At 36.3% G+C, this 25845-nt stretch overlaps 1 protein-coding gene across 3 annotated transcripts in view; it reads left to right on the top strand.

Annotated features, from left to right (window-relative positions):
- The window catches only part of AHI1 (Abelson helper integration site 1), a 278473-nt gene that overhangs the window by 240212 nt on the left and 12416 nt on the right, over positions 1–25845 (top strand). For 2 of the 3 annotated variants that reach the window (XM_007484594.3, XM_007484595.3), the window contains one exon: positions 25102–25172. In XM_007484594.3, coding sequence (XP_007484656.1) covers positions 25102–25172 — 71 coding nt within the window. Of the gene's footprint in view, positions 1–3690; positions 10365–25101; positions 25173–25845 lie in introns of those variants that run through there. The other variant, XM_007484597.3, reaches the window with a different exon arrangement.

Below are 25845 nucleotides of genomic sequence, written 5' to 3'. Positions count from 1 at the left end.
GGAGTTTTCTTAGCACAGATACTAGAGTAGTTTGCCATTTCCTGCTCCAGCTCATTTTACATATGAGGAAACTGAGGTAAATAGGTTGACTTGCCCAGGGTCACATAGCAAGTAGGTGTCTGAGGCCAGATTTGAGCTCAAAGATGAGTCTTTCTGATTCTAGTCCTGGTACTCAATGCATTGCACCACCTAGATGCCCCAACCATAACCATAATTCTCTCTCTCTCTCTCTCTCTCTCTCTCTCTCTCTCTCTCTCTCTCTCTCTCTCTCTCTCTCTCTCTCTCTCTCTCTCTCTCTCTCTCTCTCTCTCTCTCTCTCTCTCTTCCCCTTTCCCTTCCCCCTCACTCCCCTTCCCTTTCCTCCCTCTCTCCTCTTTCTCTGTTTTCTTCATTGTATCTGACCTTCTTGACATGCTTTTCTAGAACTTTACTTTATAAACTTCTATTTTAAAAATTGGCAGGGTTTTTCTCCCTTTCTATACAAACTCAAGGCAAAATTATACCTTGTAACAGCTTGGCAACTGCCAAGCCTTAAAGGTTCGTCCAAGTGGAACACACCTGCTCACCTGCTGAATGTGCCAGGTACCTTCCAACATTGCATTGATTCCATTGAAGAGTTAGTGGCTGACAGCAGCACATGTGTGCTATAGCATATCTACTACACAGAGGGGAGGAGCCTGAGTTAGTGGGGTTCCATATGGGAGGACACCAAGCTCCAAGCTCCAGAATTGGCAGACAGAGAGTTAAATCCCTAAATCAAAAGAAATCCATGCCACAGCAGGTGGGAAGGGCTATGGAAATGAAGCAGAGAGTTTGCCTGAAGGCTCATTCCAGAGTTTATACCTAGGATCTCTGTAAACCAAGGGGTTGATAAACAGTAGGGAAAGTATTGATGCTATCTGAGAGGACACAAATTCAGGAGCTTTGAAGAAAATAGTGCTGATAACACTGGCTAGTCTTCTCTTTGAGGTTTTTGCTTTGTTGTATACTAAATATAACCTTAGTTATCTTCATGGAGGGGAGGAAACTTGGGATTCAGCTTTTTAGTAAGGATCATTTAGATGTCTGTAGTACTTTAGGATTTACAAAGCACTTTCCCCATAAGAGCCCAGGGACAAAGATACTACCATTATTCTTATCACTATTTTACAAATGCAAATGACCAGGGCTCACAAATTTAAGGACTGCCCATCTCTAGGAATGTTGGAGCCTGGATTGAAATCTGGATCTCCAGATTCCAAATCAGTCCTCTTTTGTCAGGCCTCCCCTCTTTAATTCACATACCCCCAAATCAACAGATTAGTAAAGCCCTCTTCCTCCTTTTTTAAACAGAAACAGCATACATATGTATATATGTATATGTATATTTGTAAATAGATATAGATATATTCACATTGTTGCAGGGGAACAATCCTAAAAAAATCATTTGTAAATAAAATTTATAATAATTTTTTGAGCCATTAGAAAAGATGTCATTCATGTCCTCCAGCATTTTTGCAACTATCCCCAGCATTGTCCAAGTTAAAATACACTTTCCAGGATGATTTACATTTATGTAGTACTTTAGAATTTACAAAGCACTTTCCTCAAACCAACCCTGGGAAGTAGGTAATGCAGATATCTTCTCATTTCAGAAAAGGAAACTTAGGCTTGGACTTGTCCAAGGTTACACAGTTAGTGTAGAGCAGTGTTCTGACTTCCTACTGTTAAAAATAATGAAGATTATACTTGAAAATTATACTTTATACTTAAAATTGTCAGACTGTGGAAGTTAGTTGGGTTTTTTTAATCAGTTTCATGATTGAATCAAAATTAGCTTAGTGGGTACTTTGATTCAATTCAAATCATCAAGCATTTATTAAAAACCTACTGTGTGAGATGGAGTATGGTTTAATGCTGGGTATATAACAATGAAAAATCTTTCTCACAAGAAAGCTATTTTCCTGGAGTGCTGCAATCTGTACATGGAGCAGTAAATATAACGTATAAAAAATAAATACAAAGTAATTACTTGGGGATCAAGCCTCATTGAGCTGAGATTTAATGGGAACCAAGGATTCCAAGAGAAGGAAGTTAAGGAGAGAGTGCATTCTAAGCAAAGGAAAATGGCTTGTGCAAAGGCAGGAAGCTAGAATGTCATATGTGGAGAATAGGATGGAGGCTAATCTTACTGACATATAGTGCATGAGGAAAGGTAGCATGGATTATTTGGGCAGATAGACTGGAGTCAGATTATGAAGGGGCTTAACTATACCTTAATCAAATACCTTTTATACAGGGTTAAATACCTAATGTTGTATTTTTAACCTAAAGATAATAATAGTAAGCTTTTTGAGCTCATTATAGTTCAGAATTGTGCTTTTGGAATTAGTTTAATGGCTTCATAGGCGGCTACTAAAGTAAACCAAATGAGAAATGGTGGCTTAAAACAGGATAGTGACTATGTGAGGATAAATGTTGGAAATATTATAGCTCTGGAATGGGCAAAATTTGGAGACTGATTAGATGTGAATCAGGGAGGGCAGCATTAAGGGAGAGAGAAGACTGGAGGATGATGCCATGCTAGTAAATCTTGGATATTGGAAGAAGAGTACTAGACTTAACAAAAATAGGGATGTTAGAAGGAGGAATGGGTTTAGAGGGAAAAACAGTGAATTCTATTTTGAACATGTTTAGCTTCAGATGCCTATTGGAGATATCCACATAGAAATTTTGAACAGGTAGTTGGTTATTATTTGAGTAGAGATGATAATTAAACCTGTGTGAGCTAATGAGATTAACAAGAGAGAAATATATACAGAGAGCAGAGAAGACCCAGGAAATTGTCATGCATAAAGGATGAAACAGAAAAGATGGTTCACCATCAAGGACAGTAACTCAAAGTGATCAGAGAGTTTATTGTTTCAAGTAAGATTTACATTGATAACTGCTGACTTTGATTTCTTTGAGGGTATCCCCTTGAAAGGGTATAACAATCAAATGTGTTTCCTCTTTCAATTATTTTTTTCATGATTTGTAAATATTATGGGACAATATTTAAAAGTTCCATTAAATATTTATTGTTCATTTATACATATTTTAAAATGTATTTAGGTCCACAGTCTATCACTATCAAAGGAATCTCTTGTCCCTTAAAGAAAGATCCAGAGGCAGAGAGTGAGGGCCATAGTGACACAGGAATGAAACCAAGAGTTGTTCACAAAGGTCAGAGCAACATAACACAGCTGAATTTATGAAGGCAAAGCCAAAACGAGACTGGGTTGGAGCCATTACAGCTTACTTAATGACTTAAGAACAAAAACACATTGGCCTTGTTCCCATGTGTCTGGGAATGAATTTCCCCAAAATTTGTTTCATGCAATGAAGCTTAAGGGGGATTTCTGGAGTATCTATGTATTAAGATGCAGGTAAAAAATGGGAAATGTAGACAAAATGTATAAGAAGTAACAATGAGCAGAATGATGTCATAGAAATAAAGCAATTTGGAGTTTAGAGGACTTGATATGGATCTTAAAAAAGGAATTCAAATATTTCTGACTTCTCTTTAATAATCTATTATATATATGTGTGTATATATATATGTAATTATAAAATGGGAATTTGGAGGCCTTCCCACAAAGTATTTTTTATGCTGGGCTATGGTGAGTGGCATTAGCTGTTCCTATCAAAACCATTGACTTTATCTTTCAGGACCATATCCAGAAGACCTTCTTCTCTAGCTTTTGACCCAATTTGGCAGTTCAGCAAGCATTTGTGAAACATCTCCTAATTTGCCAGTCCTTGTGCTTGGTGATGAGGTGATGAGGAGACAAAGACACAAGTGAAACAGAAGTTACCATCCAGGAACTTACTCTCTAATGGAAAAAAAGCTTTATAAACAAATATATGCATAAAAAACATCATATACACATATACACATTGATATACATATATAATCAAGGCATATGTGAATGTGTTTATATACTTAAGTGTATTTCCATATATATGCCATATGTAGGCATTATATTTATGTGTTGATATATATGTATGTATGTATGTATATGATATTTGAGGAGAGATAACACTAAAGAACTACTAGATTGAAAAGAAACTAGAAGTTTCCCATAGGAAATAGCAGAAGAGCTTGAAGAGAACTAAGGATAACTAAGAGGTAAAAATGGGAAGGGAGTGCGTTCTATGCATGGGCATGGAGGTAAAAGATGAGCATGCCAAGTTAAGGGATAACCAGTAGGTTAGTTTGCCTGGAGCAAAGTGTGGATGAAGAAGAATAGGGTAAAATAATACTGAAAAGGTCTACAGGAGCCAAATTATGAAGGGCTTTTAATGTCAACTTGAACAAATCCTATTTTATCCTAGAGGTTATAGTCACTAAAAGTGTTTTGAGTGGAGGGAGTCATATAGTCATGTGCTTTAAGGAGATTATTTGGGCAAGTATGTGGAAAAATATATTAGAAAGGGGAGAAATTGGTACCTGGAAGGACAGGGTAGTTAGCAGACTGTGCTAATGGTTCTAAGGAGGGCTAGTAAATTCCACTAAGGGGGATGAAGTAGAGTGTGGACATGTGAATTGAAAAAAAGATATTATAGATGTAGAATAGACAATTCTTGTCAACTGATTGGCTATCTGAGATGAGGGAATGTTTAAAGGTCCGAAGATAGCTCAGAGACTGGCACCTTAGGGAAATAGGAATTGGATGAGAGATTCAGGGGAGGTGTCAGGTAACTGTAGGATAGGGGGAAATGATATGTAGAAAGTGGCTTGGCAAACAGCTAATCTTGACTTGGCTTAAAAGCTTCTTGTTTTCTGGAATCAGCCAAGCACTATAATGGTGCCTTCCTTTTCCAAGCCCTTCACCTGAAATAATACAGAGTTGGAATGGGATATGTTTTATTGCTCAAATTGAAGTCGTTCACAATTACAAGATCCTGTTGCTGAAGATGTGCTATTACATCTTTGGGTAAAGTGCACATAGAGTGAGTGGCAATAGTGAGAATATATATTATTGTTGATTCCTGCATTTTAGTAATATAGCCAAGAATCATAACTTCAGTGAAAGGTAATTCCATTTGTGTGTGACTAAGGATAATAATCTAATATGAAATATGTCCTAATAAAATTAAGCTCTATGCCCTAGCTACTGCTTGTTTTGTTTACTTGATAAATTAACTGTATGCAAACCTTTGCTTCCTGTATCTTGAGTTTCTTAACTCCAGAGCCATATTAGGTCATCATGGTCTTTAATTACAACATAAAACTGCCAATTTAAGTTCTTCAAGAAACATAAAAGGTAATTACCACATTTAAATATGTTTCCATCAAAGAAGATCTATGTAATAAAAGATCCTGTTTAAGCACATTTGTTACTCATTTGACTTTAAATTGTTTGTACTTAATGCTTCTAATCTTCACAGTTGCTCCTCTTCTATCAAAACAGGTGTGTCTTTGCAAATGGGGAAATGTTTTCCCAGTGCACATGCTTCCACTGTATCTTAACTTAAGGAGAAATAGAAGGAGAATGACTTGAATGCTTGTAAAGGCTGTACCAAAACAAAGAATGAGATTATTTTCCAGAAGCAAATTAAAGATTATTTATGGCTAAAAAACTCCCCTTTTTAGGATCAACATGGTTCCTTTCTAGGAATCCATGACCTGCCTTGTGCTTGCTAGAGATTATTTGAGAGGTCACCATATTTTGCTGGAATGAGGGCAAGTTATTTCTCATTGAAGAGTGTGAGGTTAGCCATGTCACTATTATTTTCAGAAAGAGCTCTCCTCAAGATGCAGGTAAAGGTCAAATCAGATTTGATGTAGGGCAAGTATCCCTCATGCCACAGCAAGTTCAAAAGAGTCTTTGAGTTGGGAAGGTGACAGACAAATCAGAAAGGATTTCTGGTCTGGAAAGATCCCCACGAGAGGCACTTTGTCCCCAGAAATTGCAATGAAGTAGAACCGAGTTCTCCTTTAGTATTTCCAAACTAGCACAAGCTGTCTAGTTTTCCTAGGGCACTTTTTCCCTGTATCTTGCCAGACCCCTGATTGTACTGATTCTTTTCCCTTTGTGTCCCCTTAGTGTACTATTGTATATTTTATTCTTGTGAGGCTGATCTAAAGTGTGCTTCTTCACAATATTTCTGAGATACTGGACCTTTGGATGTGTACAGTAACCAACCTAATGCTGATGTTCAAAGTAAAAGAAATAACCAGGAAGGAAGGAAGGAATGAAGGAAGGAACGAACAAACGAACGAATGAACGAACGAAGGAAGAAAGGAAAGATGGGGTGGGGAGGAAGAAATATAAAGAAGGATGGGAGGAAGACTTTCCTCCCTTTATTCTATAAGATAATATGAAATCATAATTTTTACCTGTTAGTTGGTTTATCTGAAGATAGGCAAGAACCATAAAGTCCCACTGTATCCTTATATCAGTGTAGTAGACCATAGCAGAATTTCACAGTATAATGATATTTATCATGTAGGATTTCAGTATTGTATGGTGTAGAATGTGCATATGATTTGGGATGGAACAACCACTATATTTATAGAGCATTTTCCTATGACATTGTCTTTGAAATTATACCTGTATATGTATAAAAGCCCATTATGCATCATAATATTTATGCATTCTGACTTTTATCTTCTTTGTTTTTGGTGCTTTTATCCAGTGTTCTAGTAGAATAAAAGAATGGAGTTTTAGGAAAGAAATGCACAAAATTAAATTAGCAGAAGCTTCAAAAGGAGCCAAAATGGACCAAATTAAGTTAGTGATGTCTTTAAAAGGAACTGAGATGATTGTGTGATGATCTGCTGCCCAGCTGACTGTGCTTGGAATTTGTGCCTTTTTGCAAATGGTGGTGGCAGCTTCAACACTAAGAGACCTCCCACACCTATGAAATTGAAAAAGAAGAATTTACTTCTACCTACTTCACAGGATGATCGTGTGGAAAATTTTTTGTAAGCCTTAAATCACTGTCCAAATGTGAATGTTAAAATAATCAAATTTGATCAACATTTTTGAGAACCAAATAATATATGTGTAGACCTGATTGAAAACCATCACCTACTATAAAAATGTTTTATTTATATCTATTTATAGGAATATGGAATAGATCTTAGTTTTCATGAGTACGAGGAAATCACATGTAAAGAAAATGTCTACTGATAAAAGTAGGCATCTTCTCTGCAGCTTATAGTCCTAGAGAATTGACTCCAACACGGAGATGAAAGGCAAAGGGAAGCAGAGCCTCAGAACTGAGATTTTCTTCAGAGCAAGAGTGCACCTGAGTATTGATATTATTATTTGAATTAGTGTGAATTTCTAGAAAAGCAAAGGTTTCCAAATTAGAATGAAAGCTTCCCAAATATCTAAGATAAGCACTTTATTTGGGGCTTACCATGGGCCAAGCAGTATAATAAGTGCTTTGTTATTTTTTTAATATAAATATCTCATTTGATTCTTACAGACACCCTGGGAGGTAGGTGCTCTTGTTATCTCCATTTTGTAGCTGAGAAAACTGAGGCAAACAGAGGGTAAGTGACTTGCTCAGGGTCACAAAGTGACAATAGGCAGGACTTAAACTTGGGCCTTTCTGACTCCAAGCCTAGCACTTTTTCCATTGTACCACCAAATAGTGATTCTTACCATTGACATAGATTCCAATTATCCTGCAAAAGTCCCCTTCCAGAGGATCATAGAGGTAGAGAAGGCACCCTAGAGATGATCCAGGTCGACTTTGTGGGAAAGGACAGTTTTGAAAATCCATTTCAGTCCCAGGTCTCAGCCCCAGCCTTTGCCTGGGTGCCTCGCCGGTCCTGGAAGATGTTCGTCTCATTCCTGGGACTCCTGGCCTCTGACCCAGACGGAGGTCAGTGCTGTCCCAGCAGACACCCAGGAGGAGCGCTGAGCGGGGGCTCTCCGAGAGGGGGCTGAGGAAGGAGAGCTTCTTGGTCTGGAGGCTTTCCTCCGAGGCAGCTCCCGCCCTTCCTTTGGCTGGGAAGCAGACTTGGCCCTTTTGCCTTTCCTGGCCAGGCCTCTCTTGGCTAGCAGAGACAGGAGCAGCAACTCGAATTAGTGAGGTGCACCTACGCCACTAGGTGCTTTTCTTTCTATCTAATTCCAACGTTTACTGTCTAATAAATAATTATAAATTAATATATGGTCTCCAGAGAATTGGAATCCTGACAATTCTTCATTTACACATGAAGGAATCCAGAGATGTTAAGGAATTTACCCAAGGTCACATAGCTAGTGAGAGCAATGTATTTGAACCTGGGTCCTCTGAGGCCACAGCCCATGCTCTTTTAAGATGCCTCTCTAATAAATAAAATGTTAACCGTATTCAGTTCATTTTCTCAGGGAAATATAGAAAATGTTATCCAAGTGATATTCTAATAATGATATAAATTATGATGTGAGGGACCATCATATTGTCTTTACTTTCTTTAAAAACTATTTTCTCGAATAAAAGGAAACAGCCCATTGCCCTCTTCTCCAGTGTCCTTTGGCAAGTCTCAACCTACAGAGATAACTAAGTCGTTTTAAAGCTTTTTTTTTTTTCTCCTGACCTCTTTTGCAGCAACATATTCAACTGGAGTTCATTCATTCATCTTTATAATCATATTTAGGCCCATTGGACTTGAATTATCAGAATCATCAGCTTAATAGCTTTTCTCAGGCGCTGTGAACCCCACCCCACATTAGTCATTCAGGCAGCCTCAACACATTTACCTGTCAACATTGTTGGCTGGAATGTTTTATCTCATGCCAGGGAAAATTTTTACTCAGCTGCAAGCTAAAATAAATGGATCAGGAAGAGAGGTAAAACAAAACAGAATTGTATATTGAGTTTCTACTGGAAAAAAAAAAAATTTAGCCACTGGCAAAATTTGTATTTCAAATTTTTTGTGTTTTGTTTTTTTAAATTTCCTTTCTCAACAAGAGAGTCACTGCCGTTACTTATAGCATGGAACAGGAAGCCTTTTTTACTCTCTATGAAATCAGCCCAAATATTAGTCAACTAAATAAGCATTTTATCATAATTTTGAGGTATTCAAAGAAGATAACCCAACTATTATTATCTGCAATTTGGATATGCCAGCTGTTGAAAAACACTCTGGATATTATTTGCATGTGTATGTGTATGCATGTATCTCTGCATACACATGTGCATGATAGTGTATGTACTCATACACACATACACATATGTTTACATATATCAAGCCTTCCTTTGTTTTATGTGTGTATATGCATATGCACACATAAACCCTGCCTTTGTTTTTGAAGGTAGTACTAGTACATGTATGCAAATGGTTATATATAAGTATATATAAATTACAAGTCTTTCCTTCATTCTACTGGAGACCTATAACATTGTGGCTCAGAAAAATGATAAATTAATAAAGTAAAGGCATTACCTTTTATCATCATGATGCCTTTAAGAATTTCAATCATTTTAAATAAATACCTGAAGAAGCTAAGTGAACCCAGAAATTACCTCAGTCAGCAAACAGAACCAATTGCTTTCATATCTCAAAGAATGTTTTATCCAAAAGCAACATTATATAGGTGTCTTTGCAAAATCGTATGGAAGAGGTTGACAAAATACACCTTTTATGAGAGCAAAAAGCATTATAAAGGAAAATGAAAATCAGTCTAGAGGAAGTTTGGTGTGAGATTCAACTAAAACAGATCATTCTCTACATTTTTAAGGTATTTGAGATTTAAGGTCCTTGAAGGAAGCTACTATTGAGTTTGTTTGTTTTTTTGTCTTAACTCCTTAGGCCCTAGCACAGAAACTGGCACGTAGTAGGTGTTTATGAAATGCTTGATGATTGACTTAATTTTATTAATCTAAAGTACTTCAAGTAGATATTAATTGTAACATTTGCCAGCACTTCTGTAGTAATCTGTTTTCATCACTGAGGAAACAGAAATGGTATTTATGAAGATGAAGTTGGCAGGATTAGCTGAGCCTGACTCAAATACATACATTAGTATTCCATATAAAAGGTGATTTGTTTAAAGGCAAAGTTTAATTTTCAGGATATGTTGAAGATATTCCAAAAGACTAGAATGCAATAACAGACTGTATCACCACCAAAGGATGACAATTAGCAACACACACACACACACACACACACACACACACACACACACACACACACACATATGCCTAGGTTTTAAGCACTGTTTCTGAGACTTGTCTATACATTTATCAAGTGCATCCTTGATAAAAAATGAGAGGGGAACAGACTTTGGCAAAGTTTTCATATAGTAAGCCATATAGCTTCACAATCCATTGTATTCATTTTTAGAAATAATTTGACTGGATAGAACAGAAAATATCCTTATAAGATCTTCTTAAAAAATCTCCTAAATATAAGTTTATAAAATATTCCTTAATGGAATATATTCATAAAGATAACTTCATCCAAGCATTTTCTTTTATTTTTGGAAAAATACTTTATTTTACCAATTGTATGTAATAATTTTCCACATAAGTTTTCTGAAGTTATATGATCCAAATTATCTTCTCCACTCTGCCTTCCCAGAGATGGTAAGTAATTCAATCTGGGTTATATATGAATTATGCAAAACATATTTCCATATTGTTCATTTTTAACAGAGCAGAATCTCATAAAATGAAAAGCCCAAAATAAAAACCCAAATAAATCAAAGGGGAAAGTACTATGCTTTGGTCTGTATTCCAACTCAAACAGTTTTTATCTCTGGAAGTGGATAGCTTTCTTGTCATAAGTCCTTCGAAATTGTCCAGGGTCATTATTTTGCTGAAAGTAAATAAAGTATTTCACAGTTGATCATTGTATAATATTGCTGTTATTATGTACAAAGCTCTCCTTGTTCTGCTCATTTCACTCTGCATAAGATCATGTAGATATTTACAACTTTTTCTGAAATTATCCTATTCATCATTCCTTATAGCACTCACCATCATAGATCACAACTTGTTCAGCCATTCCCCAATTTTTTGGCATCCCTTCAATTTCCACTTTTTTGCCACCATAAAAAAGACTGCTATGAATATTTTTTACAGGTTGGTCCTTTCTCTTTTTTTTTTCCAGTTTCTTTGGTATATAGATTTAGTAGTGGTATTACCACATCAAAGATACTCTGTTTCATAGCCCTTTGGGCATAATTCCAAATTGACCTCCAGAATTGGTTAGATCAGTTCACCACTCTACCAACAAAGAATTAATGTCCCAATTTTGCCACATCCCCTCCAACATTTATCACTTTACTGGCATACTGGCCAATCTGGTATGTATGAAGTGGTACTTACATGTTGTTTTCATTTACATTTTACTAATAAGAGCAATTTGGAACATTTTTTCATATGGTTATTGATAGCTTTGATTTCTTCATCTAAAAACTGCTTGTTCATATTCTTTGACCATTTTCAGTTGGGGGTTGGCTAGTATTCTTATAAATTTGACTTAGTAATTTGTTTTAAAGGTACCCATTTGAGAATTGAGACCTTTATTAGTGAAACTTGTTATAAAATTTTTTCCAAGTTTGTTGTTTCTCTTCTAATCTTGATTACACTGGCTTTGTTTGTACAAAACCTTTTTTAATTTCATATTGTCCAAATTATTCATTTTATATATCATAATGTTCTCTATCTCTTGCTGGATCATAAATTTTTCCATTCTTCATAGATCTGACAGGTAAACTTTTCTATGTTCCCCTGTCTTACTTATGGTATCAGCTTTTATGTCTAAATCATATACTTATTTTGGTATCTTGGTATAGGGTGTGAGATATTGGTCTGTATCTAGTCTGCCATATTATTTTGCAGTTTTCCCCAGCAGTTTTTATCAAATAGTGAGTTCTTATCCCAAATGGGTGTATCTTTGGATATATCAAACACTAGCTTGCTAAGGTCTTTTACCCCTAATCTGTTCCATTGATCCACCAATCTGTTTCTTAGACAGTACCAGATTGTTTTGATGATTATTGCTTTATAACACAGGTTGAGATCTGGTACTGCTAAACCACCATCCTTCACCTTTTTTTTAATCAATTCCTTTGATATTCTTGATCTTTTGTTCTTCCCGATTAATTGTGTTATTATTTTTTCTAGTTCTATAAAATAATTTTTGATAGTTTGATGATAAGGCACTGAATAACTATATTAACTTAGATGGAATTGTCATTTTTATTATATCAGCTCAGTCTACCCATGAGGAAGTAATGTTTTTTTCCAATTGTTTAGATATGACTTTGTGTGGAAAGTGTTTTATAATTGTATTCATATAATTCCTGGGTTTGTCTTGGTAAATAGATTCCCAAATATTTTATATGTCTAGAGTTACCTTAAGTGGGATTTCTCTTTCTATCCCTTGCTGCAGGACATTGTTGTTAATATTTTTAAATGCTGATGATTTTTGTGGATTTATTTTATATTCTCTAACTTTGCTAAAGTTATTATCTCAACTATTTTTTTAGTTGATTCTCTAGAATTCTCTAAGCATTACCATCATATCATTTGCAAAGAGTGATAGTTTGGTTTCCTCATTGCCCACCTTATCTCCTTCAATTTCTTTTTCTTCTCTTATTGATAAAGGTAGCATTTCTAGTACAATATTAAATAGTACTGATATTGGCATCCTTCATGAACTCTGATCTTATTGGAAAAGTTTCTAACTTATACCCATTGGAGATGATACTTGCCAATGGTTTTATGTAATAATGTATTTATAATATATATTATATAATAACATTATAATTTTAAGGAAAACCCATTTATTCCTATGCTTTAAAACATTCCTAATGTTTTCAATAGGAATGGGTGATGTATTCTGTCAAAGGCTTTTTTGCAACCTATTAAAATAATCATGCTGGGAAAAATGGAAAACATGGGGAAAATTGGGTTTAAATCAGCATCTTACACCTGATACCAAGATAAATTCAAAATGGATAAATGACTTAAATATAAAGAGGGAAATTATAAGTAAGTTAGGTGAACATAGAATAGTGTACCAGTCAGATCCATGGGTAAGAAAAGAGTTTAAGACCAAGGAAGAGATAGAGAACATTACAAGATATAAAATGAATGGTCTTGATTATATTAGATTAAAAAGGTTTTGTACAAACAAAACCAATGCAACCAAAATTAGAAGCAGCAAACTGAGGGGGGAAATGTATAACAAAAATCTCTGGCAAAAGGCTAAGTTTTCAAATTTTTAAGGAACTAAGTCATATTATAAGAAATCAAGCCATTCCCCAATTGACAAGTGGTCACAGGATATGAATAGGCAGTTTTCAGATTCAGAAATCAAAACTATCAATAATCACATGAAAAAGGTGTTCAAAATCTTTCCTGATTAGAGAAATGCAAATCATTTTTTTCAAATCAAATCAAAACAACCCTGAGGTACCACCTTATACCTAGTAAACTGGCCAATATGACAATAGAGGAAAACAATAAATGTTGGAGTGGATGTGGCAAAATTGGGACACTAATGCATTGTTGCTGGAGTTGTGAATTGATCCAAAAATTCTGGAAAGCAATTTGGAATTATGCCCAAAGGCCTTAAGAATGCATGCCCTTTGATCCAGCAATAACACTACTAGGTTTGTACCCCAAAGGATAATACAAAAAGGGTTGTATGAAAATATTCATAGCCACTCTCTTTGTGGTGGCAAAAAATTGGAAAATGGCAGGGGTGTCCATCAATTGGGGAACAGGATGAGCAAATCGTGGTACATGTTGATAATGGAATACTATTGTGCTATAAGGAATGCTAAACTGGAGGATTTCAATATGAACTGGAAAGACATCCATGAACTGATGTGGAGCAAAATGAGCAGAATCAGAACACTGTATGTAGAAAGTGAAACCTCATGGAATAATCAAATGTAATAAACTTTGCTACTAATGGCAATGCAATAATCCAGGACAACCCTGAGGGACTTATGAGAAAGAATGCTATCCACATTAAGAGAAAGAACTGTGGGAGTGGAAACACAGAAGAAAAACATATGACTTATCACTTGTTTATATGGGTATATGATTTGGGGTTTTGTGTTTAAAAAGAATGCTCTATTACAAAAATGAATAATATGGAAATAGGTATCAAGTGATAACATTTGTATAACCCAGTAGAATTGCTTGTTGGCTCTGGGAGGGGGGAAGGAAAAGGAGAGGGGAAAAAAACATGAATCATGTAACCATAGAAAAATACCTTAAATTTTTTTTAAATCATGTAATTTCTATAAGTTTGGTTATTATAATTGTCAGTTATGCTGATAGTTTTCCTAATATTAAGTCAGCCTTGTATTCCTGATGTAAATCCCACCTGATCATAATGAATGATCCTTGTATATATATTGCTGTGGTCTCTTTGCTAGTATTATGTTTAATATTTTTCCATTGATCATTGATATTCATTAAGGAAATTAATCTGTAATTTTTTTCTGTTTTTGCTCTCCCTGGATTAAGTATCAGTACCATATTTTTGTCATAAAAAGAATTCGGGGGGGGGGGGCAGCTGGGTAGCTCAGTGGATTGAGAACCAGGCCTAGAGATGGGAGGTCCTAGGTTCAAATCCGGCCTCAGCCACTTCCTAGCTGTGTGACCCTGGGCAAGTCACTTGACCCCCATTGCCTAGCCCTTACCACTCTTCTGCCTTGGAGCCAATACACAGTATTGACTCCAAGACGGAAGGTAAGGGTTTAAAAAAAAAAAGAATTCAGTGGGACTTCTTTGTCTATTTTGCCAAATAGTTTATTATTGTATTGGGATTAATTGTTCTTTAAATGTTTCAATTACAAATATTCTCTTTCCATGTAGGAATACACAAAGTTTTACCTTATTAAGTCCCTTAAATTTTCTCTTTCTTTCTTACTTTTTTATGCTTCTCTGGAGTCTTATATTTGAACATCAGATTTTCTGTATAGGCCTGGTCTTTTCATCAGGAATGCTTAGAAATCTAATATTTTATTAAATGACCATTTCCCCCTGAAACAATATAGTCAATTTTGCTGGGTAGGTGATTTTTGGTTGAAAACCTAGTTCCTTTGTCTTCTGGAATATCAAATTCCATGTTTTCTGGTCCTTTAATATATGAAGCTTCTAAATCCTGTGTAATCCTGACTGTGGCTCCATGATATTAATTTTTTGTTTCTGATAGCTTGCAATATTTTCTCCTTGATCTTGGAGCTCTGAATTTGACTATAATATTCATGTGAATTGTCATTTGGGGATTTGTTTCAGAAGGTGATGGGTAGATTCTTTCACTTTCTATTTTACAGTCTTGCTCAAGAGTATCAGAACAGTTTTCTTTGATAATTTCTTGTAATATGATGTTCAGACTTTTTTTCTCTTGACTTTTGGGTAGTTCAATAATTCTTAGACCATCTCTCTTGAATCTATCTTTCAGGTCAGTTTTTTCAGTGAGATATTTCATATTTTATTATATTTTTTCTTTTGTTTTATTATTTCTTTATCTCATTCAGTGATTAACTTCTTTTTTTAAAAAAACCCTTACCTTCTGTATTGGAATCAATACTCTGTATTGGTTCCAAGGCAGAAGAGTGGTAAGGGCTAGGCAATAGGGGTTAAGTGACTTGCACAGAGTCACACGGCTGGGAAGTGTCTGAGGTCATATTTGAACCTAGGACCTCCCATCTCTAGGCCTGGCTCTCAATCCACTGAGCTACCCAGCTAATCCCCAAGTGATTAACTTCTAATTGCCTAATTCTAATTTTTAACCAGTTATTTTCTTCTGTGAGCTTTTGAGTTTCCTTTTCCATTAGGTTAATTCTACTTTTACTGAATTCTTTTTTTTATTGGACTTTATACTTCCTTTTCCATTTGACCATTTTGCTCTTTAAGATATCAATTTCTTTTTACAGTACTTTCATTTCTCTTCCCCATTTTTATTCTGCCTCTCTAATTTGGTTTTTTAATTCCTTTTTGATCTCTTCCAGAGCTTGAGGTGGATTCCTATTTTTCTTTGAAGTTTTGCAAGTGGCTGAGTCTGTGCCTTGCTCTTCTTTGTCTCCATAATAATTTTCTCTCTGGTTAGGTGTCTTGTTTATTTGTTTTTTGTTGTTGTTGCTATTTGCTTGTTTTCCCAGACTTTTTTTTCCTTTTAAAAATGGGCTCTGATCTCAGGGTAGAGAGAGTACTCTCTTAAGCTTCAGTTTTTCTTTGCTATTACCCTCAGCTCTAGTTCTGAGTTTCTGCAAGTTTCATTTCTTCTAAGTGGTGTGATGGCCTGTGGGCTGGGAGATCTGAAAGCCACCTCCCTCGGCTGATTCATTCTCCTCTGGGGACTGCGGAGGACTTCAGGCTTAGAGCACTGTGAGCTCCCTGGGGTTGGGGCTCAGGGGCTCATCTCAAACCTAGGCAGGGGCTTTGGGCCTCACTCCGGGTTTACATAGCCCAGTGCACTGAGGCTAGGGGCCTCGCTGCAATCTCAACCTTAGGGAGCCTCACTTTGGGCCTACACCAGCCAGGCCCTCACCCTGGGGCCTGGGCCTCAGCAGGGTTGGGCAGGGCTCAGGCCTCCCCTCAGGCCAGCATCAGCCAAGCACACAGACTGCCTTGCTAGGGAGGGCTAGTGTTTGGGTCTTCAGCAGGCGCTTGGCTTGAGGCTCAGTCTTGGCTTCCACCAGCCCGTTGAGCTGGGGACTGCCCTGCCACGGAGCTTGGGGTCTCACCACAGGCTTGGACAGGGGCCCTGGGCCTCCCCTTAGGCTTGAGCAGGCCTGCTGCTGTGCCCTGCCTTGTGCTAGGGCTCAGGGCCTCCCTACAGCCTTAGTCCGGGGCTTAGATCTTCAAGGGGTACATGTGGGGTGCTCTGCTCCTGGCTTAGGTCTTGGGGTAGCCTTGGGGACTGGGGGCTGCTGTCACTCAGGCCCTCTCTGCCTCCCTTCCAAGGTGTTTGCTACAGCAGAGTTACTGCCCCTCCAGGGTTCTTTCGGAGGCTGGTTGGCAAGGCTTCTCCGAATGGTTCCAGCTTCCTGTGCTGCTCTGCCATCCCGGCATTTTCCTAGGATCGAGCATGAAAGGGGGAACATGCTTACCCACTCATCTGTGTCACGGCATGGCTTGATCCACCAGTCAAACATTATTATTTATGTGAAGTTCTCAAGATACATTTACTTGCATTTGGCCTTGTGTCCCTGCCGCTGAGCCCGGAGACTCTGACAGGTCAGCCATGCAGCCTACTACAGAAGGAAAGGGAGCTAGAGAGCGCGGGTTACCGCGTACAGCATGCCGCTAGCGCCACAACAGCGGCCGCCGGCCCTGGCCAGGTTGTCTTCAGGAACTAAGTCTCGTTCTCAAAGAGATGCGCGGATTTAAAATAATAGATTTCACTCGCATTTATTACTCCAGAAAACCCAAAGATCTAGTTGGTGATAGTTGAAAAATGAGAATTCCAGTCAGAAAGCTTTTAGCGGGGGCAGGGAGGTAGCTTAGTACATAGATAGCCAGGCCAGGAGACAGAAGGTCCTGGCTTCAAATCTGGCCTCAGACATGTCCTAGTTATGTGAAGAGATTATGTTTAAGGAAATCATTCACAGTCAGAAAAAAATGAATATTAATCATATAAACAACTAAATTTAAGTATTATAATTTAATTATAGTATAAGTGCCAAACTATAAATACTCAACTAACAGAATGTTAGTTCAACCTGAGGAAACAGTGAAACTTTTTATAAGAGATAATGCAAAATGTTATTCAAGCAAAAAAAAAAATAAACAAGAATGAAGTTACTAACAGTTCACATATTTATTTCATTTTAAACATATGAAACATTCACAAAAATGTATGTTTTAGGACCAAATATGAAAGAATCAAAGGATATAGTGTAAGGACAGATCCTAGAAATCATCTAAGAAATAGTATCGGTGTAAAAGGAGCTCTGTACCTGGCCTCAAGAGTTACTTGAATTCACATCATGCCTCTGGCATTCTTTGTATGACCCTAGATGAGTCTCTCAAGTTGGCCAAGCCTTAGTTTACTCATCTGTAAAATAGATATAATTATACCTATACTATTTCTTTGTAGAGTTGTAAGGAGGATAAACGTTAAGTACTTTGCAAACCTTAAAATATCACCAAAACATGCCTATTATACAAGTAGACATTCCCATTAACAAATTAATAGGTCTCAAAAGGTGAAATAAACTTGCTCAAAAATCACATAAGCTCAAAAGTATAGATTATCTGAAGTCCAAATCTATTGTTTTCATTATCCCCATTTTAATACTTTTGCCTTCTCTTGATAGCTCAAATTGATGTCACTTTCTTATAGTTCCAGAAGTTTATTTTCATGTTAAATTTTCTTTTTTGATGTTCAAAATGTACATCACACATAGGGAACATTTCCATTTACAGAGTAGAATAGAAAAAAAAAGATTACTTATGAAAATACAAATCTCTATTATGTACAACTTGCTTTTGGGGGGGAGGTATATAATTAGAATTAGGCCTGTTACTTCAAAGCTATCATGTGTGTTTATATTTCCTGATTTGCTGCCTTCTGTTTTATCTTCTGTGTATAAGGCCTGGTCCGATTGATTTACTCAATCAAATCATCCCACCCCACAGAAGGTAGATGAAAAATAAAAAATCACTCTCAGTTATAGGCTTTCGATTAATGCAAAAACCCTTTGGTATTGGAATGACATTGCATAGGAATGATATTCCAGTAGACTAAGGAAATGCCCCAAGGGTCATCCATAAATTTTCAAGCTGGCTTAGAACTAGAGTCATTCTAAAAGTTGAAACAAGTGTGATATTCCAGGGAAGCCCTTGGATAGGAACTGCTACACACTGGGGCTTGAGGGGGGAAGGATGCCTCAGCTTCAGCCTTGGTCCCTCTCAGCTAGCTCCCTTCTCCTTGGCTAGAAGAGTACCTGACAAGCTTTGATCTAGAACTCTTCTTGGAGAGTGGGAGTTGGGATAAGGATCTACAAAGCTTTTATGTGAACTATGTGTGAATGTTTTTTAAAATGCTCCAATCACCCCTTTTTTAGTTTCTTTTCATTTTTTGGCAGCACTATCATTACTTTCTCTCTTTCCAAAGTCTCCTCCCTCCTGAAAAAAAAAAAGAAAGACAAAATCTCTGTATACACATAAGCATAGTCAAGCAAACAAATGAACACATTTCTCATGTCCAGAAAGAATATGTCATTTCACAACCATACTGCTCTGTCAGAAATTGGGTAGAATGCTTTACCATCAGACATCTAGAGTCATCGTTGGCCATTATATGGACTTCCTTTTCTTCAAATCCCTTGCCTTCTTTCTTAGAATGGAAACTAAATATCCATTCCAAGAAGAGCAGTAAGGGCTAGGCAACTGGAATTAAATAACTTGCCCAGGATCAAAGTATCTGATATCAGATTTGAACTCAGGTCCTCCTGACTCCAGACCTCTCTATCCACTGTGCTACTTAGCTACCCCTAGTTCTTAAGTCTTTCAAAGTGTTTTGTTGTTGTTTTCCTAATGTTGTTATTGCCATATCAGTTGGTATCCTGGTTCTGATCACTTCATTCAAGTCTTCCCAAGTTTCTCTAATACTATCACTGTTATTTCTTATGCTACAATAATATTCTTTTATATTCATATACCATTTTTTTTTCAATCATTCCCCAATGGATGGACATATCCTTTCTTTCCAGTTCTTTACTTCTGCTCTAAATCTTTTTCATTCATATGGGCCTTTTCCTTCTTTCTTTGAGTTCTTTAGGGTATAAGTTTAGAAGTGATGTCACCAAGTAGTGGGATATGCTCAGTTTGGTGACTTTGGGAAATATAGCTCCAAATTGCCTTCCAGCATTCTGGAACAATTCAAAGCTCCACCAAGAGTGCATCATGATGTGTGTATTCTCCTAGACCACAAAATTTAAAATCTTGCAAATTTTTAAGAAATACTACATCAGGTAGAAGATACTGGTCTTGGAGATAAAAGTGATATTTAAAGTCTTATTAAAAAAAAAGGACTATTTAATAAGAAAATTGCTAAAATTTGAGGATAATATGTAAATATTTCTGGAAGAAAACTAAAAGGAATTTAGCAGTAGTGATAAGATTAATACATTTGTGTATTGTTAAAATTAAATTGTTGACTGGACTCTGAATATTTTTTATGTGTGGTCACCAGGGATTTAATTTCTAAATCCCAAAATGAATTACTAAAGTAAATGGAATTTGTGGTAGTTTATTTACAATAGAATACAATATTAAGGAATGAGAGAGAGAGAGAGAAAACTCTGGCTTCTTCTGATATCAGTTAGACTTTCTAAGCCCCAGCCAGGGGAAGAGAGTCTCAAGAAGATGGACCTTACCTGGAGGCTTCACATCTCCAGAAAGGCAGGGTCACTAAATCAGCTTTTCACTGACCAATGGTGACAGTCTAAAGAAGTCTGGGTGTCTGTATTCCCATCGCTCCTCAAGGGTCTGTCTTCCAGTCACTCCTCTGAGTCAGTGCCCAAATGAATGATTTCCTTCTGCCTTTTAGTCCTCTTTTTAAAGATTTTTTCTCTTGTGTCACCTCCCCTAAATTTTCACATCTACCAATCACAGCAGACACTTTTCTCCAGGACTGTCCATTCTTTAATTCTCACCTTCTCTGGTTAGATTATATCTTTTTGGGTTACTTAACACTTCTTTTGTTAAGTTCACCTTTTGTAGTTACTGTAAAATGGAGATTTGAACCCTAGACTTCAATCCCCAGAAGTCCTTGGTATTTCCTAGAATCCCCTATAATCTCACCTGAGTCTGCACCTGGGTGAGATCACAATGAGCATTTAACTGGCTCTCTGCCTCACACGCTGTCTCTAGGCTATTGCATTGATGTAGTAAGTAAGCTAAGCATGGGCACTCTGAATGGGCTAATCAGCCCTAGGCACGTGGTTTTCTTATTTTTGTATTTTTTTTATTCCTTGATTTCTAACAATCCTTAAGAAACCTCATAAAATATAATATTTCTATTATTAGATACTACATTTAAATTTTACATTACTTAACACCTTTTTGTGGTTAATTCACCTTTTTTAGTTATTTAACACCTTTTTGTAGTTAAAATCTAAAAATAGATTCTAGCTTCACTATAAAGGTAGTAGCAAAGTAACTTCATTGTTACAATCAGGAGATTACAATTTTATCTTCACAATAAAGAAAAAGCTAAGTATCTTCATTGTTACAATCAGGAGATAGCTAAATCCAATCCTCACAGTATACAGAAGAAAAACAACTGCTTGATTACATGGGTCGAGGGGTATATGATTGGGGATGTAGACCCTAAATGATCATCCTAGTGCAAACACCAACAACATGGAAATAGGTTCTAATCAAGGACACATGTAAAACCCAGTGGGGGGAGGGGAGGGAGGGAAAAAATATGATTCTTGTAACTAAGGAATAATGTTCTAAATTGACTAAATAAAAATTTCAAAAAATAAAATAAAATACAAATAAACAGCTCAAGGAAATAAAAATCCAGTGGAATTGCTCATTGGCTATGGTAGGAGGGATGGGAGGAGAGGAAGGAAAGAACATGAATCCTGTAACCATGGAAAAATATTCTTAATTAATTAAACTGTAAAAAAATAAAAATACATCTATGTATAAGTTTTTGATGGTTCTTCATATTTATTGCTATATTAAAATGTAAAATAGATGTTGTCCAACCTGTACTTGTTCTTTACTTTAAATGTCATATGAGTAAATTTTTGTTTTAAAATTTTAAGTAAATTCAAATAAACTTCATTGATGGAGTAAAACTAATAGAATTAGTTAGAATTTATTATTTCCAATAATATATTTTTTTAGTCCTTTAGTTTTTAAAATATACTGCTAAATTATTACTCTTAAAAATAATGCCGTTTTTCAGTGGCTTGGAAAAACCCAATATGTTTTCAAAAATGAGAAATGTAATGATGAGTTAAGACACTTGGTCATAATCTCATGAAAGAATAATTTGGTCAATTCTAATTGTGAAAAGAGAAAATATAAAAAGGAAAAACAAAAGCAATACTAGACAAGAAATGATTACTCAAATAAGTAATATTGCAAACCACTGTTGGTCTCATAGCTACCAGAAATATTGCATATTTGTGTATGATCCAAAGACTTTGTAAAATTAAAATTTAGGGGGGGAAGCTGGGCCAGGTAGAAATTAGTTTCTCTCTGCAAGGAGTATTATATTTTTAGAGGTTTATTTAAGATAAGGAATTTAGGAAAATACAAGTAAGAAAGGGACGTGCTAGGTGGGCCGAGAGGCCCAATTCAATTTCACTCACATCATGGGAGACGTCTGCTTGTCAGCGGAGACAGAAAGAGAAGAGACCCCGCCATAGGTGGAGATCCTTTAAATAATAATTTGCTCTTGGCCCAGGTGAAAATTCAGTGAGATTACAAAGCATTCTGGGGAAATGAAACAAGGACTTCTGGGGATTGAAGTCCTGGATTCAAGTCTCCATTTTTACAACTTTAGCATTCTGTCATGTGAATTTTAAATAGATGATTTTCGTAAAATACAGTTAACTGTACATAGAGTTATATGCAGCATTTCTAATTTATTCTCACACTCTTAAAGCAACTGTGGATGAGTGTTTGCTTTCTTAGGAAACTATTCTAAAGTATTAAGAAATATATCATTGCTTTTTATTAAAAATTCTAATCCAGCTACACTAATTTGCTATAAGATTGTCTTCAATATATTATATGTTGATTTAGAGTGAATAAGTCATTTCCAAGCCCAGAGCCTATGACCCAGAGATCTCATTATTAGGTATAATATTTCACATACACCAAAATATTCATAGTAAATGTGTATCCACTGAGGAAGGCTCAACAAGTTGTGGTACATGAATGAATACTACCATATGAAAAACAGTAAATATGATGGAAACACAAAAGCCAACTACTGTGCCAAGTGCTTTATAAATATTGGCAGTAGATTTGCTATGGGGGGGGGGGGGGGTAAGTGAGAATTAGATAACCAGGATGATACAGAGGCCGAGTTCTAGTGACTATGAGAATGTTGGTTGCCTTTGGAAGGAATAGGGAAGTTCATGAGAATGGAGATTTTGTAGAAAAAGATAAATTCAGTTTTGTATGTGTTGATCTAAGAAGCCTTTGGAGAAGAGGCTGACTGGGCGGTAGTGTCACTCTATGAAGGATGGATTAGAGACTGGAGACAAGAGAGTTTGAACTAAAATGGTGACTGTGATTGAAGATGTGAAAGATAAGTCTTGGCAACTGGTTGGTCATAGAAGAGTGAGAGAGAGGGAATCTTTATTCATTGCATTAAAAACCTGGCTGTATGGGAGAATATTGGCACCTTAAAAAAACTAGGAAAGTTTTATTAGGAAAAGCAATAGAGATAGTGATGTACATTTTGAATATGTGGAATATCGCACGTCCATAGAACATCCAGCTAGCAATGGCCATCTAACAGCTGGTAGCAAAGATTTATAGCCCAAGAGGGAGATTAGAGCTGGATAGAGATGGGAGTCATCTACATGGGCATAATAATTTAATCCATGGAAACTGCTGAGGTTATTCTGAGTTTGTAGAGCCAGAGGAAAAGGCAAAGTGAGGACCTTGGGATATGGATAATGATCTAGAAAAAAGAGACTTAAGAAGGAGCATCCAGACAGGTAGGGGGAAGAACCAATGAAGAGCAGGGTCATTAAAAAAAAAACCAGGAAAGAATCCAGGAGGAGAGAGAGCATTCAATTTTTGTTGTCGTAAACCCATGTCTGACTCTCCATGACCCCATTTCAGGTTTTCTTGGGAAAGATATTGGAGTAGTTTCCCATTTCTTTCTCCAGCTCATTCTACAGATGAGGAAACTGAGGCAAACAGGGTTAGATGACTTGTACTTGGGGTCACTCAGCTAGTTTAAATGTCTAAGGCCAGATTTCAGCTCAGGACTCCAGGCCCAACACTCTATCCACTGTGCCACCTAACTGCCCTGGGTGAGTGGTCAATAGCCAGTGGTCTCAGATGTTGCAGAATGGTCAAGAAAGATGGAGACTTAGAAAAGGTTATTGAATTTGGCCCCAAAAAAGGTAACTGGAGGGATTTGAGATCTGGTACACTTCTTTCACTCTATTTCCCCTCTCCTCATTTCTCTTAATATTCTTAGGTTGTATATTCTTCCATAAAAATCTTATTATCTTTTCTAATCTTGTAAAGATTCTTATTGTAATTTTGATGACATCACATTAAATCTGCAAATTAAGTCAATCTTTCAATTTACCTAAGGTTTGTTTGACCCAGACATGCACATGGAAAGGGATCATTGTACTGAAGCTTTCATGAAGTATAAAGCACTGCAATAATGTATCTAAACAATAACTAAGGAAATAGGAATAAAAAATTCAGGCCTAGATGGAGACCAAGAAATTTTCTAATTTTTTAATTCCTAGGTTAAAGAAAAATGGTAGCAGTAATAACAAGTTACATAAGGTCTTAAACATGTAAATATAGCTCATTGAAATTCGTAAGAAGCAGGCAGAATACTAGTCAAATCAAATTCAAATAAGTAAAAGGAGAAAAAGAGAAAAGATAATGGAATAGTTATTCCCATAATGCAAATTAATTTCTTCTATTTGCTAATGTACTGTACACAAGTTTTGTTAAATTTTTTAAAAATATTTATCAAAGGGAAATCTTGCATAAAACATACTATCTGACATTTCACAAGGAGAATGATAGACTGAAATGTTTTTAATGAAACATTACAATGCCGAGAGATCATGTTAGACCTGCTATAGTAAAAATACTAAGATATATTTGACATTTAAATTCAATTAGTGCACCATACAATGTCCCTAAAGTCATTCAAGTAGATTTGTGACCCACTCTTTTGACCACACACCTGAAAATTGATTTTATTTATAAAGAGTGTTTCAAGTTGGAGAACTGTTTCCTTGTTTTTAACCACATAGGAATGAACATATCATGGCTGATAGACATTCTTTTTCAAAATGGGTATATTCTCTCCTCATTCAGGAAGCTTGTTGGTTTTCAGCATACAAATGTTGGCCTCATTATCTTCCTTCTTTTTACCTTACTGCTGTTTTTTTTTTCCTTTTTCTTCATCTTTTGCAGATGTCAGAAGTTCTCAGCAAGTCCCAGGATCTTAAATTGTCTGACACACATTTAGATTCACCTGCAATACAGTAAGTGCTAGTTTCTACATTCATTCAAAACTTTTTAAGTCATTCTCTCTTCATTTCTGGGCTTTTAAAAATATGACATTAGAATTATAAGTTAAATTTAAAATGATTGATTGATGGACAAATTTAACAATGTTTCATCTAACATAGGTTAATTGCCCTCCAAGAAAAGGCATATTAAGGCAAGAGTTATGAAATGACCTCTTTCTTGTGACCTTCCTAATACTGAGCCTATGACACCCTGTGACCCTTCCAATACACATTCTACAATGTTCTGTACACACCCCTAATTATGTCTGGTCAATCTCTTCCTAGTCCCATTGACTTTTTTTTTTAAACTTTTAAACATAATTTTATTTGGTCATTTTCAAACATTATTCATTGGAAACAGAGATCATTTTCTTTTCCTCGCCCCACCCCCAGCCACTCTTCCCATAGCCGATGGCGATTCCACTGGGTACCACATGTGTTCTTGATTCGAATCCATTTCCATGTTGTTGGTATTTGCATTAGGGTGTTCATTTAGAGTCTCTCCTTAGTCATATCCCTCCACCCCTGTAGTCAAGCAGTTGCCTTTCCCCTGTGTTTTTACTCCCAGTTTGTCCTCTGCTTGTGGATAGTGTCCATTGACTGGTTTTTGCCAAAAGGACAACTCCAATTTTTGAGGCTATTGCAC

This window comes from Monodelphis domestica, chromosome 2 (assembly GCF_027887165.1).
Source record: "Monodelphis domestica isolate mMonDom1 chromosome 2, mMonDom1.pri, whole genome shotgun sequence".
Taxonomy (NCBI): Eukaryota; Metazoa; Chordata; class Mammalia; order Didelphimorphia; family Didelphidae; genus Monodelphis; species Monodelphis domestica.
This window is presented reverse-complemented; position numbering and strand designations above follow the sequence as displayed.